The sequence below is a fragment of the Dermacentor silvarum genome, chromosome 2 (assembly GCF_013339745.2).
Source record: "Dermacentor silvarum isolate Dsil-2018 chromosome 2, BIME_Dsil_1.4, whole genome shotgun sequence".
In the NCBI taxonomy this organism is placed as follows: domain Eukaryota; kingdom Metazoa; phylum Arthropoda; class Arachnida; order Ixodida; family Ixodidae; genus Dermacentor; species Dermacentor silvarum.
In genome coordinates this window covers 98,226,460-98,247,857 of record NC_051155.1, presented here as the reverse complement: position 1 = coordinate 98,247,857, position 21,398 = coordinate 98,226,460, and the positions used below count along the sequence as shown (strand labels likewise).

At 47.1% G+C, this 21,398-nt stretch overlaps 2 protein-coding genes across 4 annotated transcripts in view; one reads left to right on the top strand and one right to left on the bottom strand.

The window, feature by feature from the left end:
• Positions 1-21,398, top strand: part of LOC119440243 (calcium-activated chloride channel regulator 1) — a 201,956-nt gene that overhangs the window by 79,632 nt on the left and 100,926 nt on the right. The window lies entirely within an intron of this gene.
• LOC119441633 (uncharacterized) overlaps positions 1-21,398 on the bottom strand; it is a 49,373-nt gene that overhangs the window by 20,528 nt on the left and 7,447 nt on the right. For 2 of the 3 annotated variants that reach the window (XM_049661472.1, XM_037706237.2), the window contains exons 2-3: positions 12,592-12,761; positions 832-958 (exon numbers count right to left, since the gene is read on the bottom strand). In XM_049661472.1, coding sequence (XP_049517429.1) covers positions 832-958; positions 12,592-12,658 — 194 coding nt within the window. In that variant the 5' untranslated portion in view covers positions 12,659-12,761. The remainder of the gene's footprint in view (positions 1-831; positions 959-12,591; positions 12,762-21,398) is intronic. The other variant, XM_049661471.1, reaches the window with a different exon arrangement.

Below are 21,398 nucleotides of genomic sequence, written 5' to 3'. Positions count from 1 at the left end.
GAAGGAAGAAAAAAATTCATTTATCTATTTCGTACAACAGAATGGTCAATGTGATTAGGTGCACACATTCTTTTGAAAGTTGCAAGGACAGTTAATCAATGTCCAGCTTATGCGCATGCATATGCCCAATCATGCTATAAATAGGGTTCAGCGGTTCCGGTGCATATTTCCCCAGAAATGAGGATTTTTCAGCGTGTATACAAAGGGCCATAAATATTTGGCAAGTCGGCCAAAAACAATATTTGGGCACTGTCTTATGGTCATCGCATCTTTCCTCCAAACATGGTCGCAGTACGAAGACTTCCGGTACCGCCATTTTTTAGCATAGTCCAATCAAGCAGCGTCCTCCCACGATTTTAATCCTAAATATCGAGTGCATTTAGGTTTCTGTGCAAAGAAAAAAAAAAGCTCCGCCAAGAAAATGAACAGTAGAACGATGAATCTGAATGGCAGTTAGCGTCCTTCGTATGCAACAGCAACTCGTTGGTTCAATAACGTCAGACACAGCCGTGTGGATGTGCAAGGCAACTGAAGGTAAAAACGGCCCCCCACTTTTAACTCAGTCGAGAAGAGAGCCTTACAATAGAGCATCGCTAAATGAAGGTGTCTGAAAGTTTCATCCAATTGAACATTTTCTATGGCAGGGCTTGCACATTCATTCATGACCGGTCAGACATGTCAGAGGTCTCGGCAGGAGGGGTGCAAAACAGCATCACAACGAAAGATCGACACTACCGCTTGCATTCACCTCGGTAGCTTTATAGCCTATCTCGCCCACCTGTTACAACGCAAATGCATTGCTGTGAGAACGTTAGAAACGATGGTACTCACTTGCACAGAGTCTCCAGTTTGCTTACGTTGAGTGGTCCTCGTGGGAACTCGTTGAGAAATCTTAAGAGAATGCCATTGTAGCACTCCTGAACTTGCGTCACGTTGCATAGTCGGGTGGAATCCGATGCTGTGGCATGAATGCGAAAAGCTGCATTACCTATAGGAGTATTCGCCTAATTATTGATTACTTGAGCACTTTAGGGCCTTATGCGCAATAGCATCAAGACGAAAAGAGAACACACATGGCGATGGTATTTGCCTTATATTTGTGAAACGCATACAGCTACGCAAGCTTTTCAATTAGGAAGGGCAGTTATCAGGAGCAAATCTCGTTAGACGAGGCGCCACTGTTTTTACGTAATTTTTTTCTGCCTTACGACAGTAATCCAGCGCTACTTTTCAAAACGAGGACACAGAAAGGCATGACAGGACGGGCGCTGTCTTGTCTTTCTGAGTCATCGTTTTGAAAAGTAGCGCTGCATTACTTTCGTGAGAAAGAAAAAAATTATGCACCACCCACCCCGCAACGTGTTTTGTTAGGCGATTTGTTTTTACGACTGCATTTTTTTCACAAATTTAACTGTCTCAATTGCCACGGTAACGTCTTAAAACGGGAGGGTGGCGTCTGCAGTGCTTCACTTATATCTGGTTACGAAACGCCTGTGAAAGAGTTCGTTATGGCAACGAATAGCAGCAGTGATGGTGCCAAGGATGCCGCTATCCAGTTTAAAAGAAAAAGAATGTTCTATTAAGTCTGAATATTTCCACTCTACTAGTTTTGATGTTCATAATTCAAATACCTAGCAAAGAGGGCAAGATGGACGTGGATCGAGAACATGAAGTTCCTGTTCTAGCCATCACTTATTGGCATCAAGCTTGGGGCAACGAAGGAGTAGGGGACGTACGTCGTCACCATGACTGCAGGGGCGATCAAAAAACAATAGACCTCCTTGCTTATCTTGTACGATCTCGCAAGACGAAGAAAAAACTACGACGCCAACTTGTAAACAACTATTCAGGTTCGTTCGGTGATGTTACCGCATGCAGCATGCAGGCGCATTATTCCGTTCACAGAAGTAGGCCTACCGAGAAGCGCAAGACATGCCTCGACTGACTATGCTGTCGTTGATACATGAACAGCAGGTTTAGGCAACACCTAGATACGAGAAGGGCTGCGTGCTCTGACTGTGATGTGATCGAGGAAGGCTGACGCTCCCATCCATGGTTAGGATGCCTTGAAGACGTTGGTTTAGGTTGTGTCTAAACGCACTGCTTCTCAGCCTGCCCGCTTGATGTGAATGCAATTATTCTGTTACTTTTTGTTCTCTGTACGGCGGTTACAATTATGGAGAAATGAAAGAACTAGGAGGGAGCACTAAGCAACACCGTTAAAGCCACGCGAGTCGGCCCAACATGTTAGCATGTCGCGGTAAGATTTAGTGTCTTCCACCGCCATAATCGCCGCGCTCAGCGCACGCTATTTCTAAAAACAACGGGTGCGAGAGCAACATGCAACTGCCGCACTCGAATTTCGCAAACAAGCCGATTAATGTTGATGTTGTAATATAAACGATTCAAGCTGCGGGAACATATCTGGAGAAAATGGGCTAGGAGTGGTTGGTAAGGCAGGCCCGAACGAGTGCGCGTCGCTTAAATCTTATCGCGTATCAAACACAATGGGCCGAGTCCACTGAAGAGCGTCACTTGTAGGGTCGACTTTCTGAGGGAGCAAAAGCAAAGGGTATGATTTCACGGAGAGTCGGCTTGTAGATAGATAGATAGAGAGAGAGAGAGAGAGACAGAGAAGGAGGAAAGAAAGGCAGGCAGGTTAACCAGACTTCGTGCAGTTTGCTACCCTACACGTGGGACGGGCGAGTGAAAATGTTAGCTACACGATGTAATAAACCTCATCATCCCACCTGACTTTCTGCCGTCCTCGACTGCGCTTCCCTTCTCTTGGTATCCATTCTGTAACCCTAATGGCCCACCGGTTATCCATCCTACACGATGTAATACTGCCTCCTAATTTATTTCCTTACTTTTGGTAACAACAACGGTCTGCTCTGAAGGTTACGGGCGGCTGGCATCATTTCCTGGCAAGCGAGATGCTTGTACCACGTGGTGCAGCGACATTTCGTTTTGTGTGGACTTTATCGTCTGTCTGGCTTCTATTCTGTCTTTGTGACCCTGATAACGCCAACGGTGAATCCCCTTTTGCGCCACTTTGGACACGATAACCGAAATCACCGTTCGAGAAAGGGCCGATATGTGCAACCGTTTAGCAATGTTGATAGGTCATTTTCGTAAAATGACGCAAGTACGCCATTTTGTGGCCGTGAACGGTGCTTCCGTATGTGAGGAAACGTATGCGAGGAAAAACGTGAGATTGGAGTAGTGCCGCCTCCTCAAAAATACAAATTCGACCACTTCTGCTGAAATACACCAAGCTGGAAAGAGGTTACCAAACTGCCAATAATTACGAGCAAATTACAAGGGACTTCAAAATGATACAAAGTGCAGTTTGGCTAAATGTATTGCATTTTGCTGCGAAGTTAATAAGCAATGGCTGAATACAGCGCTGAGAAGGCCAGTTGCTATTCTGGTATTATCACTGCATTCTACCGGTACTAACATAGGGAGCACAAACCTATAGGATAATAAAGCGACTTGAGAAGATGCCATTGACCGCGCAGTCATTATTGCAATATAACACTAACATTATAGCACTAACATCAAGGAAGGCAGCGCTGTATATTAGAGTGTAACGAAGACAAGCTCGATATTTGAAGTTTGATATGTGATGTTTGATATGGGAACGAATGCGCCGAACATATAACCGGTGGTCTAATAGAGTAACAGGTAGACTGCAGCGAAAAGGGCAAGGAAGTCGATAACGACCTAGGATTAGGTGGTTTGGTGAAAGAAGAAGATTGGCCGGCAATTAAAAAATGAAATCAGCTGACGCAAGACTTGTAATTAGAGATCGACATGTTTTACCATGAAATCAATTACCGTAATGTTTTCTCATCATCTACTCAAAAGCGATGTAGAATTTCAGTGGAATCCGTAGAATTTTCGTATTTATTAAACAAGAGAAATTCGCGAAAATTCCATAAGCATACGCAGAACTTTGAACGGAACGAAGGAAGCGTTTACTATGACTGCCGCCTTGTATTATCAGATTCACTGCATAACGTAGCAGAAGCGAAGAAGAACGCTTTAGCAGTGAATGGAATCAAATTTGAGTTGATCAACGTTGAAAGAAAAAATGACATCAAATTATTGAGTGTGAGAATTATGCATTACAAGCTGACAAAATTGGAGCTCGTTAGCATGACGGCGTGAGAATGCATGACTGTCTGACGAGGCAGGGCCGACGATAGAAAGACGAAGCCGGCATGACGTCGATGGAACGGCAAATGCGGTGTAACGGCGGTGGCGTCGCGAGTTGGATATGGCGAATCTGCAGTGACGAAGGTAGAACAAACATGACGCCATCACGATGATGTGTGACAACGAATGCGTGGCGGGCTGTATGACGACGAAGACTTGACGAGAGTCGGATGACATAAGTGGAATAACGACTGATAACGATGATAACGACTATGACGGCATCACCATCACGAGCATGTACCTAGTGGCCCAAGCTAGTAGACAGCTAAGGCTATTTGGTCGGTATTGAAGGCGCGACGACGACGCCATTACGAGAGTGAGATCAATCTGTAATGGCGACGATGGAATTGCCTCGACGGCATCACGACTATGATCGTTCGCCCTAGCTGGATGACACTTGTTCCACCCGTTCGCCCTAGCTGGATGACAACTTGGGTCCCTGGGCCAGTGAAGAAGGGAGAGACAGAAGAAAGGCAGGGAGGTTAACAAGGTGGAAGATGCGGTTTGCTACCCCACGCTCTGGAGAGAGGGGACACGGGAAGCGATAAACTAGAGATGGAGAAAGAAAGGGAGCACATACACATAATCTCAGTCGGCCACTATCACAGCACAGCACAGTAGCACTTGTGGCACTATAAACATCGGTTCAGGCTACAACCACTCGTCCAAGTGTGTTGTCCTTAAAAAGAAAATGCGCCTCCAATCCACCCTATGAAGGTGGATATACAGCGAAGCTGGTGCGGACGTTAGACAAGCAGGACCACCCCATCTGACGTTAGACGACGTCACACAAGCACCATTACCGCAAGCGACGTAGTTCACGCGCGCGCGCACGTGTGCGGAAGTTCAGCATACATGCTCATTGTTCTAGGCCGTCCATCAAGCCCAAGTGCTTTATTGAACTAAATTAATGTTTAAAACTAAATTGCGTCAGAAAATGCGTCAAGTACACACATGCTTACGCACATGCTGCAGACATGATAACTTCGGACTTCGAATATACTAGGAAACACAAACCTGTTACGCGAAAAATGAAAGACAAAGCCCTTTTCCAGCTACCGTTTTTTGGGTGAGCACGCCACAAAAAATCCCGGCCAACTAGAGGCTAGCAGGCTTGCTGTCAAACTGCGACAGTGCCCGCGTCGCGCTCCGCTGCGATGGCTTGTGATGCCGGCATTCTAAAATTATTTCCTCTGTTAATGGTCTTTGATAAAAGCGCCCTTTCGCAATTGCGAGCGATCCTCTCCGTAAATTGTAGAGAGGACAGTCATAAAGGACGTGTTGCAGAACCTCCGTGCTACCGCAGTCATCACGCGAAGCATCGTCAGCCCATGCGATTCGGAAAGCAAAAGACTTCGCAAACGCCACTCCTAGCCATATTCGACAAAGCAGGCTAGCATCGCGTCTGCAGAGTCCAGCTGGGATGCGAAAGCGGAGAGCGGAGCGGTGCCACCGGTTTCCTTGTAAACTTCGACTGTTCCGCATGGAGAACTGAAATCCCGTGTGAGCATTCGAAATTTTCTAGCGGCATCTGTCCTTGATAACTGGATAGACTCCTCTTTGGCGCCTTGAAGAGCCGACCGAGCAGCGTTATCGGCGTGTTCGTCAGCTATCACGCCACAGTGACTTGGAAGCCACTGAAATGCCACGTGGTGTATTTCTCAGACAAGGCTCTCTAATCTCGAATACCAGTTGTTCCTGTAGTCCGCGTCACATGGCTGATAGGAAGGACTGCAGTGCTGCTATTCGAGTCACTGAAATATTGACCATCTTCGAGGTTGCTCTTGGCTGACGCGTCGAAGAGCTGCAAGTTCCGCAGCCGTCGATGTAGTTGGGTGACACGTCTTGAAACTGATGGTGGTGGCTCTCGCTGGGAAAACCACGGCTCCAGAGGAACGTTGGGGCTGGCGTAAGGAGCTAGATCGATAGACAGGCCCATAACAAAACGCCTGAACTAGGCAAAGAATGCTAATTGCATTATTAAAATGCCTTCTTCGTGGTCAATGTGCGTAGTGTACACATGGTTTCGTTGTGTGATTTGCATCTCGATCATCAGCATGAGGTAGTTGCGGCAGGCGTTTCTTGGTTCAAGCTGTTTCTTTCATGCAAGTGACAAAATTGCGAGCATGGTGCAATGACGATATCTTACACCGTCATCGGTTGCCAGAGCATGCGGAGATAGGACAGTACAGCACGGCGAGCACGTGGTTTGGGAATGTTTCGAGCAGACAATTACTGCCATTACATTAGAAGAAAACTTATTTTAGGACTGCCCCCGCTACAAGAAAGACGACGTGCTAGAACACAAAGAAGGCGTGGACGCCAGCTCTATCCAGTGCACAGATGTTGAGTGAGCGTTAGCCAACATGGCAGGTGTTGGCGCGATCGCCATTTCCAGAATCAGCATTCGCTACTGCTAGATCATCGGCAGGCGGCCGAAAGATAGAATCCTGAGCTGCCATCCTGTTGGTCGTAAGTTTCAATCCTCGTGGCAAAATGAAAATGTTTTCTTTGCAATTTTTTTGCAAAGGATTCTGGCATTCTAACGATGCAACCTTCTGAAGTAAAAACGACCAGCGAAGTGAGCCTATAACAGCTGTCGCTGTAAAAATATTGATGCTTGAGTGCATTAGAATGTGGGAATATGTTATGTGATATTTGATTTCAGAAAACTGATCTCCAAACTCATTTGGAGAGTATTCACCTGACCTGAGAGATACTTAACCCAGATTCACATAGATCCAAAGCTGAGCACAACAGAGAATGCCACAAAATACAACTGCCGCCGCCAGTCTGACGTCGTTCAGTGATGACGAAGTGTTTTGTCGTCCCTGGAAAAGTGTTCCTCACGTAATACGTCAGGCACACGGCAGATGTCGTCTCAATAGGGCGACACCGCTCTTGCCGAATGATGATCAGGAGCGCAACGGAACATTTTGTTACCATGGCGATAAACTATCACGCAGAAATATATATGTGCTTACGACAAAAAGAACTATTTTCCAAATACTCTTTCAATGCAAAGTTCTTTCGTTGAATGCGCGCTTTGCAGTCTTAGCAGCCAACCACAGGACAATGGAGAATAACAGAGAGCAGTTATAGTCAAAAATCACTGTAGTGATATGGTCTCTTGGAAGAATGGCTGGCAGTCTTACGATACGTACCAGTCAAATTTTGATTTGGCTCTGTTTGGCCACGAACATTAAAGAATGCGCATTACTGCAAATAAAAGGAAAAGAAAGATGACAAGAAGCCTTTTGTGGTAACATCATCTTCATGTGAAGAAAAATAAAGCACTTGCACTTGCACTAAAAAAAAATAGATAAATAGTCGCCGTGTTTCGGTACATAACACTGTCTTCACGTCAGGAATTCTTGCTTTAACGACATACCTTAATGCGTAAGCGTTCTAAGGCAACTTGCCTCGGAAATCTGTTTGCTCGTCTGTATGTAACGCATGACACGATATATATATATATATATATATATATATATATATATATATATGAGAAAGACACGGGTATATATGAGAAGCCTTATGACTACGTTTGACTACTGAGATTTATGATTATGACTATATATATTTAGTACTCAAGAGCTGTTAAAAGTAATGAACGTTAATAAAAGGCCAATAAGGTTAATTAATATGATATTAATGAAGCCTAAAAAAGGCTCCTTTAGACTAATAAAGGGTAAGGAAGACTAATAGAGATTAATCACGATGAAATTACAAATAATGAAGCTGAATAAGAATATAGCTTAAAAATTTAGCCTGAAGAATATTAAATAAGGGTATCAGGAATATTTAGGCCTAATTTCAATTGATTACCAATAAATTATTTAGGCATATCAGGAATAATTATTGGTAATTAAGATGAACTGGGCCAAATTATGATTAATTATGATTTCATTAAATAAGCCCAATCTCGATTAAAAGGATAATGAAGAATAATTCATATTAACTTACTTAACGCTAATTCAGAAGAAATACGATTACAATAGTTTCGCCCAATAAGATTATTTCTGACTAACTAGGCCCGCCAAATAGGTAATTGCGAAATGTCATTGCAATACTTGCAGCACATTGCGTCATCCTTGACACTGTGAGCTGTGGTGCGCGTAACTCAGCCACACAATCGATCATTCATTGCATGAGTGCAAGATGAGCGACTTGAAATGTAGCTTACACACTATCTGGCAAGTCCTACTAGGGAGTTTTTTTTTCGCTTGTGCAGCCACGCGGCATAACATTGTAATGGATTCAAATATAAGCATGCAGGCCAGTTTTATAAAGATACTGCAACAGTGACCTATAAAATGAGTTGTCGATAATTCATCTTTCATAGTCTTCTACTCGGCTACTGTTCAATTTCCCACCTTTAGAACACTTTCGCGAACTGTCCTTGACGCGGGGGGGGGGGGGGGGAGGGCAAGCCTGTCACGCTGGAGGATGGATTTTCGGCCAATGAAAACAGCGGGGGTCAGAGGTAAGGGAAATAGGAGGAGTTACGGGTGTCGAGAAGAGTGAACAATGCGATCCACATGGTCATTGTTGTGGGCGTAACCATGAGCCTGCACCCAGTGGACAGTAACGTTCACACGTGCAGAATTGGGAATTTCGCGTGTCTGCTCACAAATACGCAATGTTCTCGTTACTTGTCAAAGGCCTTGGTTAGGTCTATATTGAAAAACCTGGAAAAATTAGGAGTTGGGCGTAAGACGTACGAATACATCAAAGACTTTCTATGTGACAGAAGAGCAATTTTAACAATAGGAGGAGTGGCGTCGGACGAACTAGAGATGGGAAGCAGAGGTACGCCGCAATGCTCTGTCCTCTCGCCTTTTCTCTTTAATGTCGCCATGATAGGCCTCCCAGAAATACTTAATAACATTGAAGATCTAAATCATAGCCTATACGCCGATGATATTACGCTATGGATAGCGGGAGGCAGTGATGGTCATATTCAGGACACACTGCAAAAGGCGATTGATGCGGTAGAAGCAAACGTTGGGTCGAGAGGTCTGGGATGTTCCCCGCAGAAATCCGAGCTCCTGCTATACCAGCCAACGTCAAGAGGGAAAAAGAAAACCGAAGTCCCCAATATACAGCTCTTCGCAAACCAAGGACAACCCATACCGCTGGTTACAAGTATAAAGATCCTCGGTATGCGGATTCAGAACAACGGCTACAATATTGAAACCATCAGACAGTTGGAAAGCAATACATATCAGACAACGCGTCTTATTTCGCGCATAGAAAATAAACACCACTGGTATGAAAGAAAATAGCTTGATCAGACTAATTCAAACCTTTGTTCTCAGCCGGATCGTCTACGTAGCGCCATTCTTAGACCTTAAAACTGAAGAAAACAAAAGAATCAACGTCATGATCAGGAAAACCTACAAGCAAGCTCTGGGGATCCCGGTCTCCACTTCGAATGAACGTTTTGAAGCGCTGGGGCTCCATAACACCTTAGAAGAATTGATAGAAGCTCACAGAACTGCGCAGATGGAGAGGCTCTCCAAAAGTCAAACTGGGAGACATATTCTGGAATCACTGAACATCAACTATGAACCCAGAACTGACATCAAAACAGATATACCTGCGGACATTAGGAGACACATATATATCCCCCCGTTACCCAAACACATGCATCCTTCGCACAACGAAGAACGAACAAAAGAAAGAGCCAAAGCATTATGAAGAAGGTTTGATAATTCTAAAGATGTGCTCTATATAGACGCAGCCGACTACGAACATCAAGATGCCATGGCAGTGGCAGTAGTCAATAATCGAGGACATGCAATTGCGTCAGCCACAATCCTAACAACAACGCCAGAGGTAGGAGAAGAGGTCGCCATTGCACTAGCAATGACATCTTCTCCCAAATATAAAATTGTAATAAGTGATTCCAAGACCGCGATATTAAATTACGCTAAAGGACGCATCTCGCCAAAGGCGCAAAAAATCCTCCAGGCTGGTTTCCACGGAGACCGAGCTAGGGGAATACAAATCATCTGGGCACCAGCCCACTCTGGCCTGCCAGGCAACCTGAATGCGCATGACGCGGCTCGAGGTTTCGCAGACCGAGACGACGTCGCCAACACCAACACGGACGCATTCGCAATCCGCCGGTCGGGCAGAGAAAGGCTGGTTTCCTTTAGGGAAATCATTGATCGTCACAGACTAGCCAGGGCTAGATATCCGGCCGCACATTGTTCATTAAACAAGTGGCAATCAGTGGCTTGGCGGCTAATGCAAACCAACACTTTTCCCAACCTCATTGCCTCCAGTCGCTATCACCCAGATGTATACACAGACATATGTAAGCATTGTAACAACCGAGCAGATCTTCAACTCATAATCAGGGCATGCCCAAAGAAACAATATAACAATAACTGTTCAAAACCACAACAACCCAGTTTAATAATAAGAAATGAGGAGCAATGGGAGACCGTGTTGCTCAGCTCGGACCCGGATGTTCAAGCAAGAGTAGTCCAAATGGCCGAAGACGCCGCCGCGGCTCAGGGGCTGCCGGCCGCCTTCTAAAGGGGGGACGGGGGAGGCTTCTAGTCATTACCCCCTCCTCTAACCACATTTTGGACGAAATAAAGTTATTTCTCTCTCTCTCTCCCTCGTTACTTGTTTGCGATGCTTAACTGCGCCGAGGATGTCAGTATAGATGTGGGCTTCGTTGATGTTAGGCAAGCTGGGAACGGTTTCTATCGCATCGTGTACAGCTTCAGCTCAAATAATAAAAGGGTCTGAAAATCCCGTTGCATAGCTGCGAGTGGCTCAGATATCAGGGTGCGTCGGACCTGAGAAGGTTATTTGTCCTCCTTTTGAGTTAACCGCCGCGCCCGTGCATATCACACAGCGTCCTGTACGTACGGTCGTTTCAATCGTTGCAATCGGTTCAACCCGCCGGGGAGCTTTGTCATCTTGCCCCTAACCACTAAGCAGTTTCTGCAGTAATTTTTTGTAGTGAAACCTGATGTCGCATCATTAAAGAAAATTCTGTCTTGGCGAGCGCTGATCTTCTGACCGAGCCAGTATTGTCCCGACCACAAAAAACGTCGACGCGACATGGTGTCAGATTTATTCGAGGCGGTTTAGTCGCATTTATGCACTATTCGTCGACCTTTTCGACCGGTAAACTCGTGCCTTGCGCGCCTAGCGGACATGGTTTGGTTAGTTTTGCTACAATGCACTTTGGAGACAATAAATATTCACGCGAAGAACGTATGCCGCGGCCAACCTTCAGGAATCCCGAAACGGGTTTGAACGAGTGTATGCACGTGTAGCGCGGTAGCTCCACGCTCAGCTGTATCGAGAGGGGGGGGGGGGGGGGAGTAATTAGGCATGGCGAAATTTGTTGTTAACGGCGTGTTGTCGCGACCATGTCTGCGTGGTCGCGAAAACTCTGGCCACTATTAGAGCACGACGGCTTGCCTGATTGGCTTGAATTGGTGCAGAAGCCTGCGTCTCCCACGGGTCCGCGGGCCCCTTGGGTGCTGTAGAAACACATCTAAGGAACGGGTTTCGAGTAGTTTTGGGTGACCAAGGAAACAGCAGCCCACGGCGCCACTTCACCACGGGAGACCAGGCCGGTCAGGCAGGCCGTCGACGATCGGTATGACATCGTTTCATGTACAATATGTGTGTGTACAGTTTTAAGGTGCCAAGTTAATGTCAAGTTCAAATAAATCTAGTTTCTTCAAATGTTACTTCGTGTTGTCGTCGTACCTGCGGATGTGCACCTCCCGCTGCCAGACCTCATTCCCCTTCATCGTCGTCTCCCTGGTGAGCTGATGCGTCCGAAAACTAACTGCTGCGTCACTTCGCTACAATATAAATACGTGTAATCTATTTAATGTGGTCAGTTTTATTCTGCTTGAAACGCCGGAACAAGTGCATGTGATGACAGCTGATTCCGAAACTACGCATAGCTGCAGAGTTTAATACTACCAGAGCTGACCACATTAAAACCGAAACTATGTCTGCATGTAACTTCTCGATGTATTCACACCGATAATACGGCTTTACCATGTTTTACCAGGTTCTGGGGCTGAATATTAAAGGTGTAACTCCCATAGTCCTGTTATTAAAGGTGAAATTCCAATTTGGCTTGAAAATACTTCTCCAGAAATTCGACGTGTTATAACTTTTTCCCGAATGTTCGACTGCACACTAAACTGTAGCGAAAGATTGAATTCACATTACCGTCTTTTGTTGAGTTGGGGCTGTGCCACACGTGGTCTTACACACAGGGCGTCAGAAGCGGGCAAACACATGCACCAAGCTGGAGGGCAACGGCTGAAGCACAAACATAGCGAGTACACGAGACGCTCAAAGCATATCACTTACCTTCAGTCGAGGCGACGAACAGCAGTATCACCAGCATCCACTGTGAGCAAAAGTTTTCGACGCTCATCGCGAGTACTGGTAGACACCGACCGCACGGCAGCTCGGGGCCAGATATGATGGGATGTGTTTAGCTGTGTCTGCAAATCGTGCCGGACAGCGGTTGTGCTTGCCTAGCACAGCAAAACGAAAAAAAAAAACAACGTGTAGGCGCGGTAACGTGAGCCGGAAAGAGCGACAAGATAAGAGAACAGGCTAGGAGATACGGCAGTGGTTTCTGGCGCAGTCGGCACGCGTGGGGAGGAAGAGAGCATGAGATAAGAGACAAGTGGGTATCGGTAGATTTGGCTGTGAAGGTCTGCGTTACCGCTGTTGTGGGAGGCTTGTTAAACGCGAAATGTGCACCACGTGCGTTCGCTTTGCGGAGAACAACACAAGCCTTCGAACTTAAGCGTAGCGTAGACGATAAATGTGAGAATAAATTAGTAAATGAAGTCGCTCACAGGCAAGGTTTGTGCCTGACAAAGGTGAACGCTCTACTTTCACTAAATAAAAGAATACAGAATTTGTTGAAAGCCAGGGCCCGGCCTACTAACTTCTTTTTTGCTTCCGTCGTTTTTAGCACTTAACACCTGTTTGCTTGTTTGTGCTGTTTTTATTAGCGACCCGTTGATCGGAGGAAGTGTCATTAAGTACCCGACCATAGAGTAGATAGTAACGACAATGCATTAGATAGAAAACAAAAGAGGATTATCAGATTAGATAGTTGCAGAAAAAACCAAAACACGCGTTTTGGTGTGTCGATTGGGCGACTAATAAGGGTGCGATAAGCGGTACAGCAGGGGTTCTCAAGCATGTTCGTTCCGGGAACCCTGCTAAGCTCCATGAAGCGCCAAGGAACCTCTCCCCCCCCCCCCCCCCCGCCCTGAATTAAAATGTCCTATTTAAACTAATGTCGAATTATCCAGGGTATCAACAAAACAATAAATGAATGCTTACTACTTCAACACGCTTTTATTTACTGAATGTATCAGCAAATCTTGTTTCTATTTTGCACAAAAGTAGTGAGGAAACTGAAATTCTTGTCATCTCATGACTGATTAAGGGCTAGCAGCGGCGAAGGCCTCGCAACATCCTTCGCAGCGCGGCCGCGGCGCGCGTCTTATCTGCAAACGCGCTTTTCACTACCGCTGCACATCCGGTTATTTTTTCGCTAGGGAGCTGGTCGCCAACAAATCGTCCGTCCATCGCGATGTAGCCAGTGCTCTTAATCTTTGACATTTTTGCACTGAGCCAAAGCGCAACTACTGCTTTCCGCAACCGCTACTGACGAAACCGCGGCCATTATAGACGCGATCATGGATGGCGACCTTGCGGTTCAGAAGGCAGGGGGCCGACGCACTCATCAAGTCCAAATGAAACTACCATTTGCTGCAACAAGTATGGATGAATCCGCAGTCGCTATCGACGCGATCATGAATGGCGACTACGCAGTTATGAAGGCATGCAGCCGACGCACGCACCGAGTCACAACGAAACTACTGTTTGCCGCAACCGCTGCGGACGAAACTGGTGGCTATCGACGCGATCACAGATGGCGACTACGCACTTATGGAAGCACGCGGCTAGCCGCCAACGCGGTGTTACGCGCGGCGATTAACGCAACAATAAGGGCTTTGAGGGCACAAATAAGCACAAAGCATTCCGGCGTTTCTGTCAGTCGCGTATCGCGTACGATTGCCGCTGAGGACCCTAGCAATGCGTCTGCGCCGCTTCGTTTTTGGACGCTAGCGCTGTTTTTGCTCTTTCGCGGCGCGCATATGTGGTGCTCCGCGCATTAATTTTATTGCGATAGCAATTATATGGACACTCCAAAGCAGATTTCTGCCGTCGGCGTTGCCGTCGCCGTTGCCGTCGCCGTCGCCGTCGCCGTGAGGTTCCGTATGACGTCAATGGAGATGAAATCGTCGCCGCGCGCCGCCGAACGCTGTATGTGCGAGTGAAAGGGCGCGAAGGACGCGCGCTTTCACGGGGAGTGAACGCACGGCGGAGAACAAACGCGCGTTCTGTGCCGTGCTCCCTTAAGGGCTGCAGAAGTAGGCGTCTCTTTCCTCCTTTACAATCACCATATATGTAGAGCAAACGCGCCTTCTTCTGACGCACGAAAGGCCGGGGGGGGGGGGGGGGGGGGGCAGGGAAGGGAGGCGACGTTTAGCTGCGGCACCAAGTGCCTATTTATATCAGAGGCTCCGGCAACAGTCACCAACGCCGCACGCATTTTGTGCGAACGCGGGGCAAAACGCCGACGGCGTCGACAACAGTGCTGTGTGTTGCCGGTGCTGCTGCATGTCCAAGTTTGTACAGCGGATAAAACTACTATCCTTACTCCGTATAGCTCTCTACTAAGTTGCTATCGCAATTGATGCTTCGCCTTTCGGGTGAAACTGCGACAACGTTTTTTTATTCCTCCGACGTATGCGTGAGTGCGCACGCTATCGGCACCTACCCTATCTACAAACGGGAGAAATGCGCATGTTGGTAAGTTACGGCCTCCGAGATTCAAGTGCGAAAGCTTAGGTGCGCTGCCCATTTTCGAAGGTTGGGTGGCTACAAGCTGCTTGCGGATTTATTGCGCAGTTCACGCACTGCCGTTACGCGCTGTGATGTGCTTTTTGACACTCGGGCATGGGTAATGGAAGTTGTGTGGATCGAGCACACCTCTGGTTCGCCGTTTTAGCCACTTAATTGGCGAGCGCGGGACCATGGAAAATTTATCAGTGGCTCGCGGAACCCCAAGCCTCTGACGCATATATATCAAATACAGAGACTAAACAACAAAAGAAATTAGTTAGTGTAAAAGGTAATTGAAGAGATATTAGACCACGTCACAGATCAAAGTGTTCATACAACAATGGGGAGTCAAAACGTTTCGCTTCGAAAAATAATACAAGGCCTATGTTAGTTTGATCCCTTTTAGATGCGCGACCAGCAGAAAACATAATGTCGTTCATTGCAGTACATGGTAAGCCGGTAGCCAAGCCCTAAATATCTCCATGTTTGACGTCCATGTATGTTTAACTCTCACACTATGACGCTTACGCTCATGCGCACATAATTTACTCTACCGCATTGGTTCTCGAAGTGGGTTCCGCGGAACCCTGGTGTTCCGCAGGCCCACTCCCCGCAGAGTAGGAGTAGGATCCTCCCTGCGTGTCGGTGCAATAACGAGTGAATCCCGCACTGTTGAGTGCGGTGTCCCACAGGGCAGCGTTTTATCGCCGCTTCTTTTTAACACAGTACTCGCTGCGCTTCCAAGTCGCTTGCCTCGAGACAGTGACTTCCCTGTGAGCATAGCTATCTATGCAGATGATATTGCTCTGTGGATAAGCGGCCCTTCGCACCTTGGCCCGCGGCTTCGTGCAAGCTTGCAAAGAGCTCTGAACGCGACTTCGGAGTACTTGGGTGAAGTTGGCCTGCAGATATTACCTGCTAAGTCGGCTGCAATACCATACCACCCTAAACAGCGCGCTCGTCGAACAATGAGCCGACTGTACCTTGACGAAACGCCGATAAGCTGGGTGCGACAACGCCGTTAGTTGGGCTCGATTGTGGATGATCGCATCTCTTGGCTGCCTGCCGTTAAGTTTGTACGACGTTAACCGCAATCCTTCCTTAAGTGTGTGGCCGCCTTGACTGCTAGAGGTGCTGGCTGCTACCAAACAACGGCTCTGCAGGTGTACCAGTCATCTGCAGTGTCAGGCATGATGTATGCATTACCAGTCCTGAACGTACCACCTAGTTTGATGGTCCAACTGGAACGAGATCGTCGCGTTGCCCTTCGACTAATGCTGGGATTACCTCGGGAGACGCAATATGTGCCATTACTCACTGAAGTGCATCAGTTACCCCTGAGGCTGCAAGCAGACCAGAGAATTCTATATCATATTGAGCGTCTGCACCGCGCATCGAATGGTGAAATGCTCCCTGATCGTCTGATTCACCAGCCATTTCTCGCATTGGAAAAATGGCGGCATTATTTATGAACATTACTGATATTTCTGAGCATGATGCTTCAGTTACGCCTTCGCCTCCGCAAGATATTACCAAACACGTACTGCCCTATTACTTAACAATGGCTGACATACACAAAAAGTCTGATATGCCTATTTTGGCCATATTCCAATTGGCTCAGTCGCATATGTTCGAATGATTTCCATATTATCTTCAAATATTCGCAGATGCATCCGTACACAGCGACAGCCAAGGCGCCTCTGCAGCTTTTTTCTGCCCTTCGACTCAAGTCCGACATATATTCCATATACCCCATGCAGCCTCGTCAACAACTGTGGAGCTAGCAGAAAATAATGTAGCACTGAAATACGTGCACGAGGAGTTAACCACACCGAAGATTGCCATATTTACGGACTCCCGCGCTGCACTTAGCAGATTACAACGCAGTCAGGTTGATTGTTCAATTGTGCGCAGCATTACTGACTCTGCCAACAAAATTTTCTCACGTGGGGTATCTCTCGTTGCTCAATGGATAACTTGGCACGTAGGGATCGCCGGAAATGAAGAGGCTGATAGACTGGCTTCAACTTGCACTCATAATGCCTCTGCTTGCCTGAAATTTTGTGCAAGCTTGATGACGCTCGTCCGCTGATTCGTCGCCACCTACTCAAGCAGCATCCAGACCAGCGCGTCGCAAATGGAACGTTCCCGCCGCGTGTTCACGGTCGAGGCTGGCCTCGTCGCGCTAGAGCGCAACTACGCAAGCTAAGGGTTGGCTGTGTGAACGTGCGCAAACGTTTATACCGACAAGGACGTGTGACCAATCCATCGTATACGTCTTGCGGTGGCTGCGAGACGCTTCAGCACCTGATATTGGAGTGTCCCGCTTTCATTGCGCAACGCATATCCCTAGTGAGGGACTATAATCTCATTGGCCTGCGCTGTACGACACTAGACGAATGTTTATACCTCAGTGGTTGTGTGTCTGGACGTGATCAAGGTCATCGCGCTCTCATTACTTTTCTAGAAGTAACGAACTTAGGGGCACGTTTGTAACCCAGCAACTATTTATTTTATTTTGCATTCTTTAGTAGCATGACCTGCTGGGACGGGCCCTACAGTATGTTGCACTTTATTCTTTGAGATTTGTCATCTCGGTCTTTCTTTCCTCTTTCCTCCTATCTTTCATTTCTATATTTGTCTCCTCCTTTCTGAAGAGTAGGCAGGCGTAGTGCCCCTTCTGGTGGCAGTTGCCAGCCTTGCTCCTCGCTTTCCCTTTCCGGTGTATATGTTTACAAATCAAACAATAATGTTTTTCCTAATGTTCGTTCACAATTTCAATCAAACTGTAAGGCAGATATAGTGCACCATACACTAGATTGTAATCGTTTGGCGCTTAGACAGGGTTGCCTGTGCCCTTTTCAACGCCAGCGGTCCGTAAGTTCCGCGGCGCGGGTTTTGCGCCACCTCCTTCGAGAGAAGGCGCCACGTTGCGTGACCAGCAGGCAGGGTGCGGCGCGCCGCGGACACTTGTTTGGCCTATACGAGGCTTGCAACAAGGTTCAGTTCAAAACAGGGTCATTTCTGCGCAGTAAATTTTCAGACCTGCGTCGCGGCACCAATCTGCGTAGCCGGTAGCCAATTCATGCTTACAGCTACTCTCAATTACGGGAGAGCAAGCATTATATATATATATATATATATATATATATATATATATATATATATATATATATATATATATATATACAGCCGGAGACTGCCATGGCTCCGAAAGGATGAATAGCAGATGTCTGCCTGCAGGAGAATTTAGGAAGTGATCATTACATAATCGAGGTCATCTTACAGACGCAACCACCACCACTAAGGAAATATGAGTACGTGGAGTGGGATCTCTTTCGTAAATTGCGTAAGGAAACCAGTATAGATGGCGAATCTTATGAAGAGGTTTTAGATCAACTAAAGGTAACGATTAAAAGAGCTACTAAAGCAGTCTCAACAGAAATCGAAGTCCCGAAAATGGACTGCAAGCTAGCTCACATGCTGGAGGCAAAGAATTTCCTTCTAACCAGATAGAAGAATCACAGACTTAATGGAAGACTTAGAGGCAAGATCGCCCAAGTTAATCGTGATATTGAAACCTACGCGGCTCAACTCTCACGTCAACAATGGGACGAATCTTGCTCGGAAACAGACGGCAGATTGCGCAGAGGAGGCAAATGGAATCTATTGAAGAGCCTCCTTAATGACAAGCTCTCCAGAGGTACTACAAACCTCGCCGTAAACAGACTCGTCAATAAGCAGTTAACTATAGGGCGCACAGCAAGAGATGTCGCAAACGACCTCGCACGCATGTACCTGCCACTTAAAAATGAATATGAGAACGAAGAAGAAATAAGCGCACCTTACTCCGGAATATCGCAGCCGGACTTGGACAGTGCAGCTGAGATAAGGCACGTACTCTTTAATTTAAATGGCAGATCTGCCCCGGGTCCGGATGGAATCACCAATAAGCTGTTTCGAAACCTGGAGGATGATGCCGTAGACATAATGAGGGTCAAAATTAACAGTCATTGGAGATCCGGCACGGTCCCACCGGAATTAAGGGAGGCCACGGTGACGTTTATACCGAAACCTAGGAGACCACTAACGAAGGAGAACCTCAGGCCGATATCACTTACATCATGTATTGACAAGGTAGCCGAACATGCTATTCATAATAGGATAGTAGAACACACAAAAAACAAGGAGCTTTTCAGGCACAATCTCATAGGTTTTCGGAAGGCATTGTCCACACAGGACGCCATGCCCATGATCGAACGGGCTATTATTGACGACCCTAGCAGGCACGTAGAGGGCCTCCTGGGTCTGGATCTTATCAAAGCATTGGATACGGTGGCACATAAGCGTATCCTACATGAAATCTCAACCTTGAACCTGGGAAGCAATTTTTACAATTATGGGAGGTCCTTTCTAGCTAATCGGACAGCTCGGGTCAAACTCGGAAGAGTCACAGGCGGTCCATACAATTTAGGCAAAAGCGGCGCACCACAAGGTGCGGTATTGTCCCCACTCCTCTTTAACATTGCCATGCACAGGCTCTCGGAGGAATTGGCCAAAATCCCGAGCTTGGGGCACGTCATATACGCTGACGATATCACAGTGTGGGTCCCCAGGGGGTCATTCGCTGCACTAGAGCAGATACTACAAGCAGCTGTAGACACCAAAGAATACTTCCTTAAGAGCGACGGACTCAGGCTATCACTCAGTAAACCTGTGCTGCTGCTCTTTAGACAGGGGAGGCAGGGTGTTACGAGCCTTGCTCCTTTAGAAACTCTGCCAATCAAAATCACAGACAACAAAGGATGGGTCAAACCCAGAGTAGACACAGTTAAAATTCTGGGTCTTCTCATTGGCGCAAGGAGCTGTAATTCTACGGCTCTAAACCGTCTCACAGGGCAAGCCAACAGTACTTTAAGGCTCCTGAGCAGGGTCTCAAACTGAAATATAGATCTCAAGGAAGAAAATCTCATAAGAGCGTTTCAGGCTTTCTTCCTCAATCATGTCACGTACATTGAATCACACCTGAACTGGGGGAAAGGAGAGAAGGCTAAGCTAAACACACTTATACGCTCCGGACTGAAAAGGGCTTTTTGACTCCCACACAAAACGTGTACCGAACTCCTCAACAATTTTGGACTTCATAACACTATAGATGAGCTCATTGAGGCACACTCGATGTCACAAATTGCAAGACTATCCAACACTAAGTCAGGGCGCAAAATTATAAATGAAGTCGGAATTCTGCCTCGAGGAGGAGACGTCTCTAAATTCAAACTACCCAAAGAGGTGGAGACACAATTACTTGTGGACCCCATACCTAGAAATATTCATCCTGTCCACAACAAGGGCAGAAGGGACGCCAGGGCCAAATGCATGCTGGGTGAATTGCACCAACAACAAAGCTCAGCTCTTTTTGTCGATGCAACTAGTTATGGATCGGGCAACCGCTACGCTATTGCCGTGGTCGATGAGAACAGTAAGTTAATAAGCGCGGCGTCACTAAGAACGAGCTCAATTCATGCCGCCGAAGAAGCAAGCATAGCACTTGCAGTTACAATGAGGAGAAGCTCCACGATTTTGTCCGATTCCGGAACAGCGATTAGGAACTACTCCGCCGGCTTCGTCTCAATGGAAGCACATAAGTTACTTATACACAGTATTATTACTCATAATCACCAGCAACTGGTTAGCTCACACCTAGTCTGGTTTCCGGCTCATCAGGGCCACTCGGTCAGCCCCAATGGCTGCAATCCTTACGAGCAAGCTCACTCTGCTGAGCGAGATCTCACATGCCGCGCATCAGAACAGGAACTGCTCCAGGATGACTGCGGCTCCTACAAAGACCCACTTAGTACTTTTCACGAAATCACCTCACACTATAGGGACGGCAGGAGGTTCCCCCCCCCCCCCCCCCCATCTGAAGCTGAACCGAGCTCAGGCAGTCACATTAAGAATGCTTCAAACTAAATCTTATCCTACACCTTTTGTGCTTAACAAAATTGACCAGGCGTTTCCCGCGGAATGTAAAGGTTGTGGACACACTCCGTGTCTATTTGGTCATATGTTCTGGCTGTGCCCCAACCAAAGGGCTTCGGACCTCAACAGTGAGGAGGACTGGAGTCGACGCATATCCAGCGAAGTCCTCCAAGATCAACTCCTGGCCGCCTGGAGAGCTCACGACATCGGGAAAGCCTTTGGCCTACCGGTGCCTACGTGGGCGGAGCCATCGACTTAAC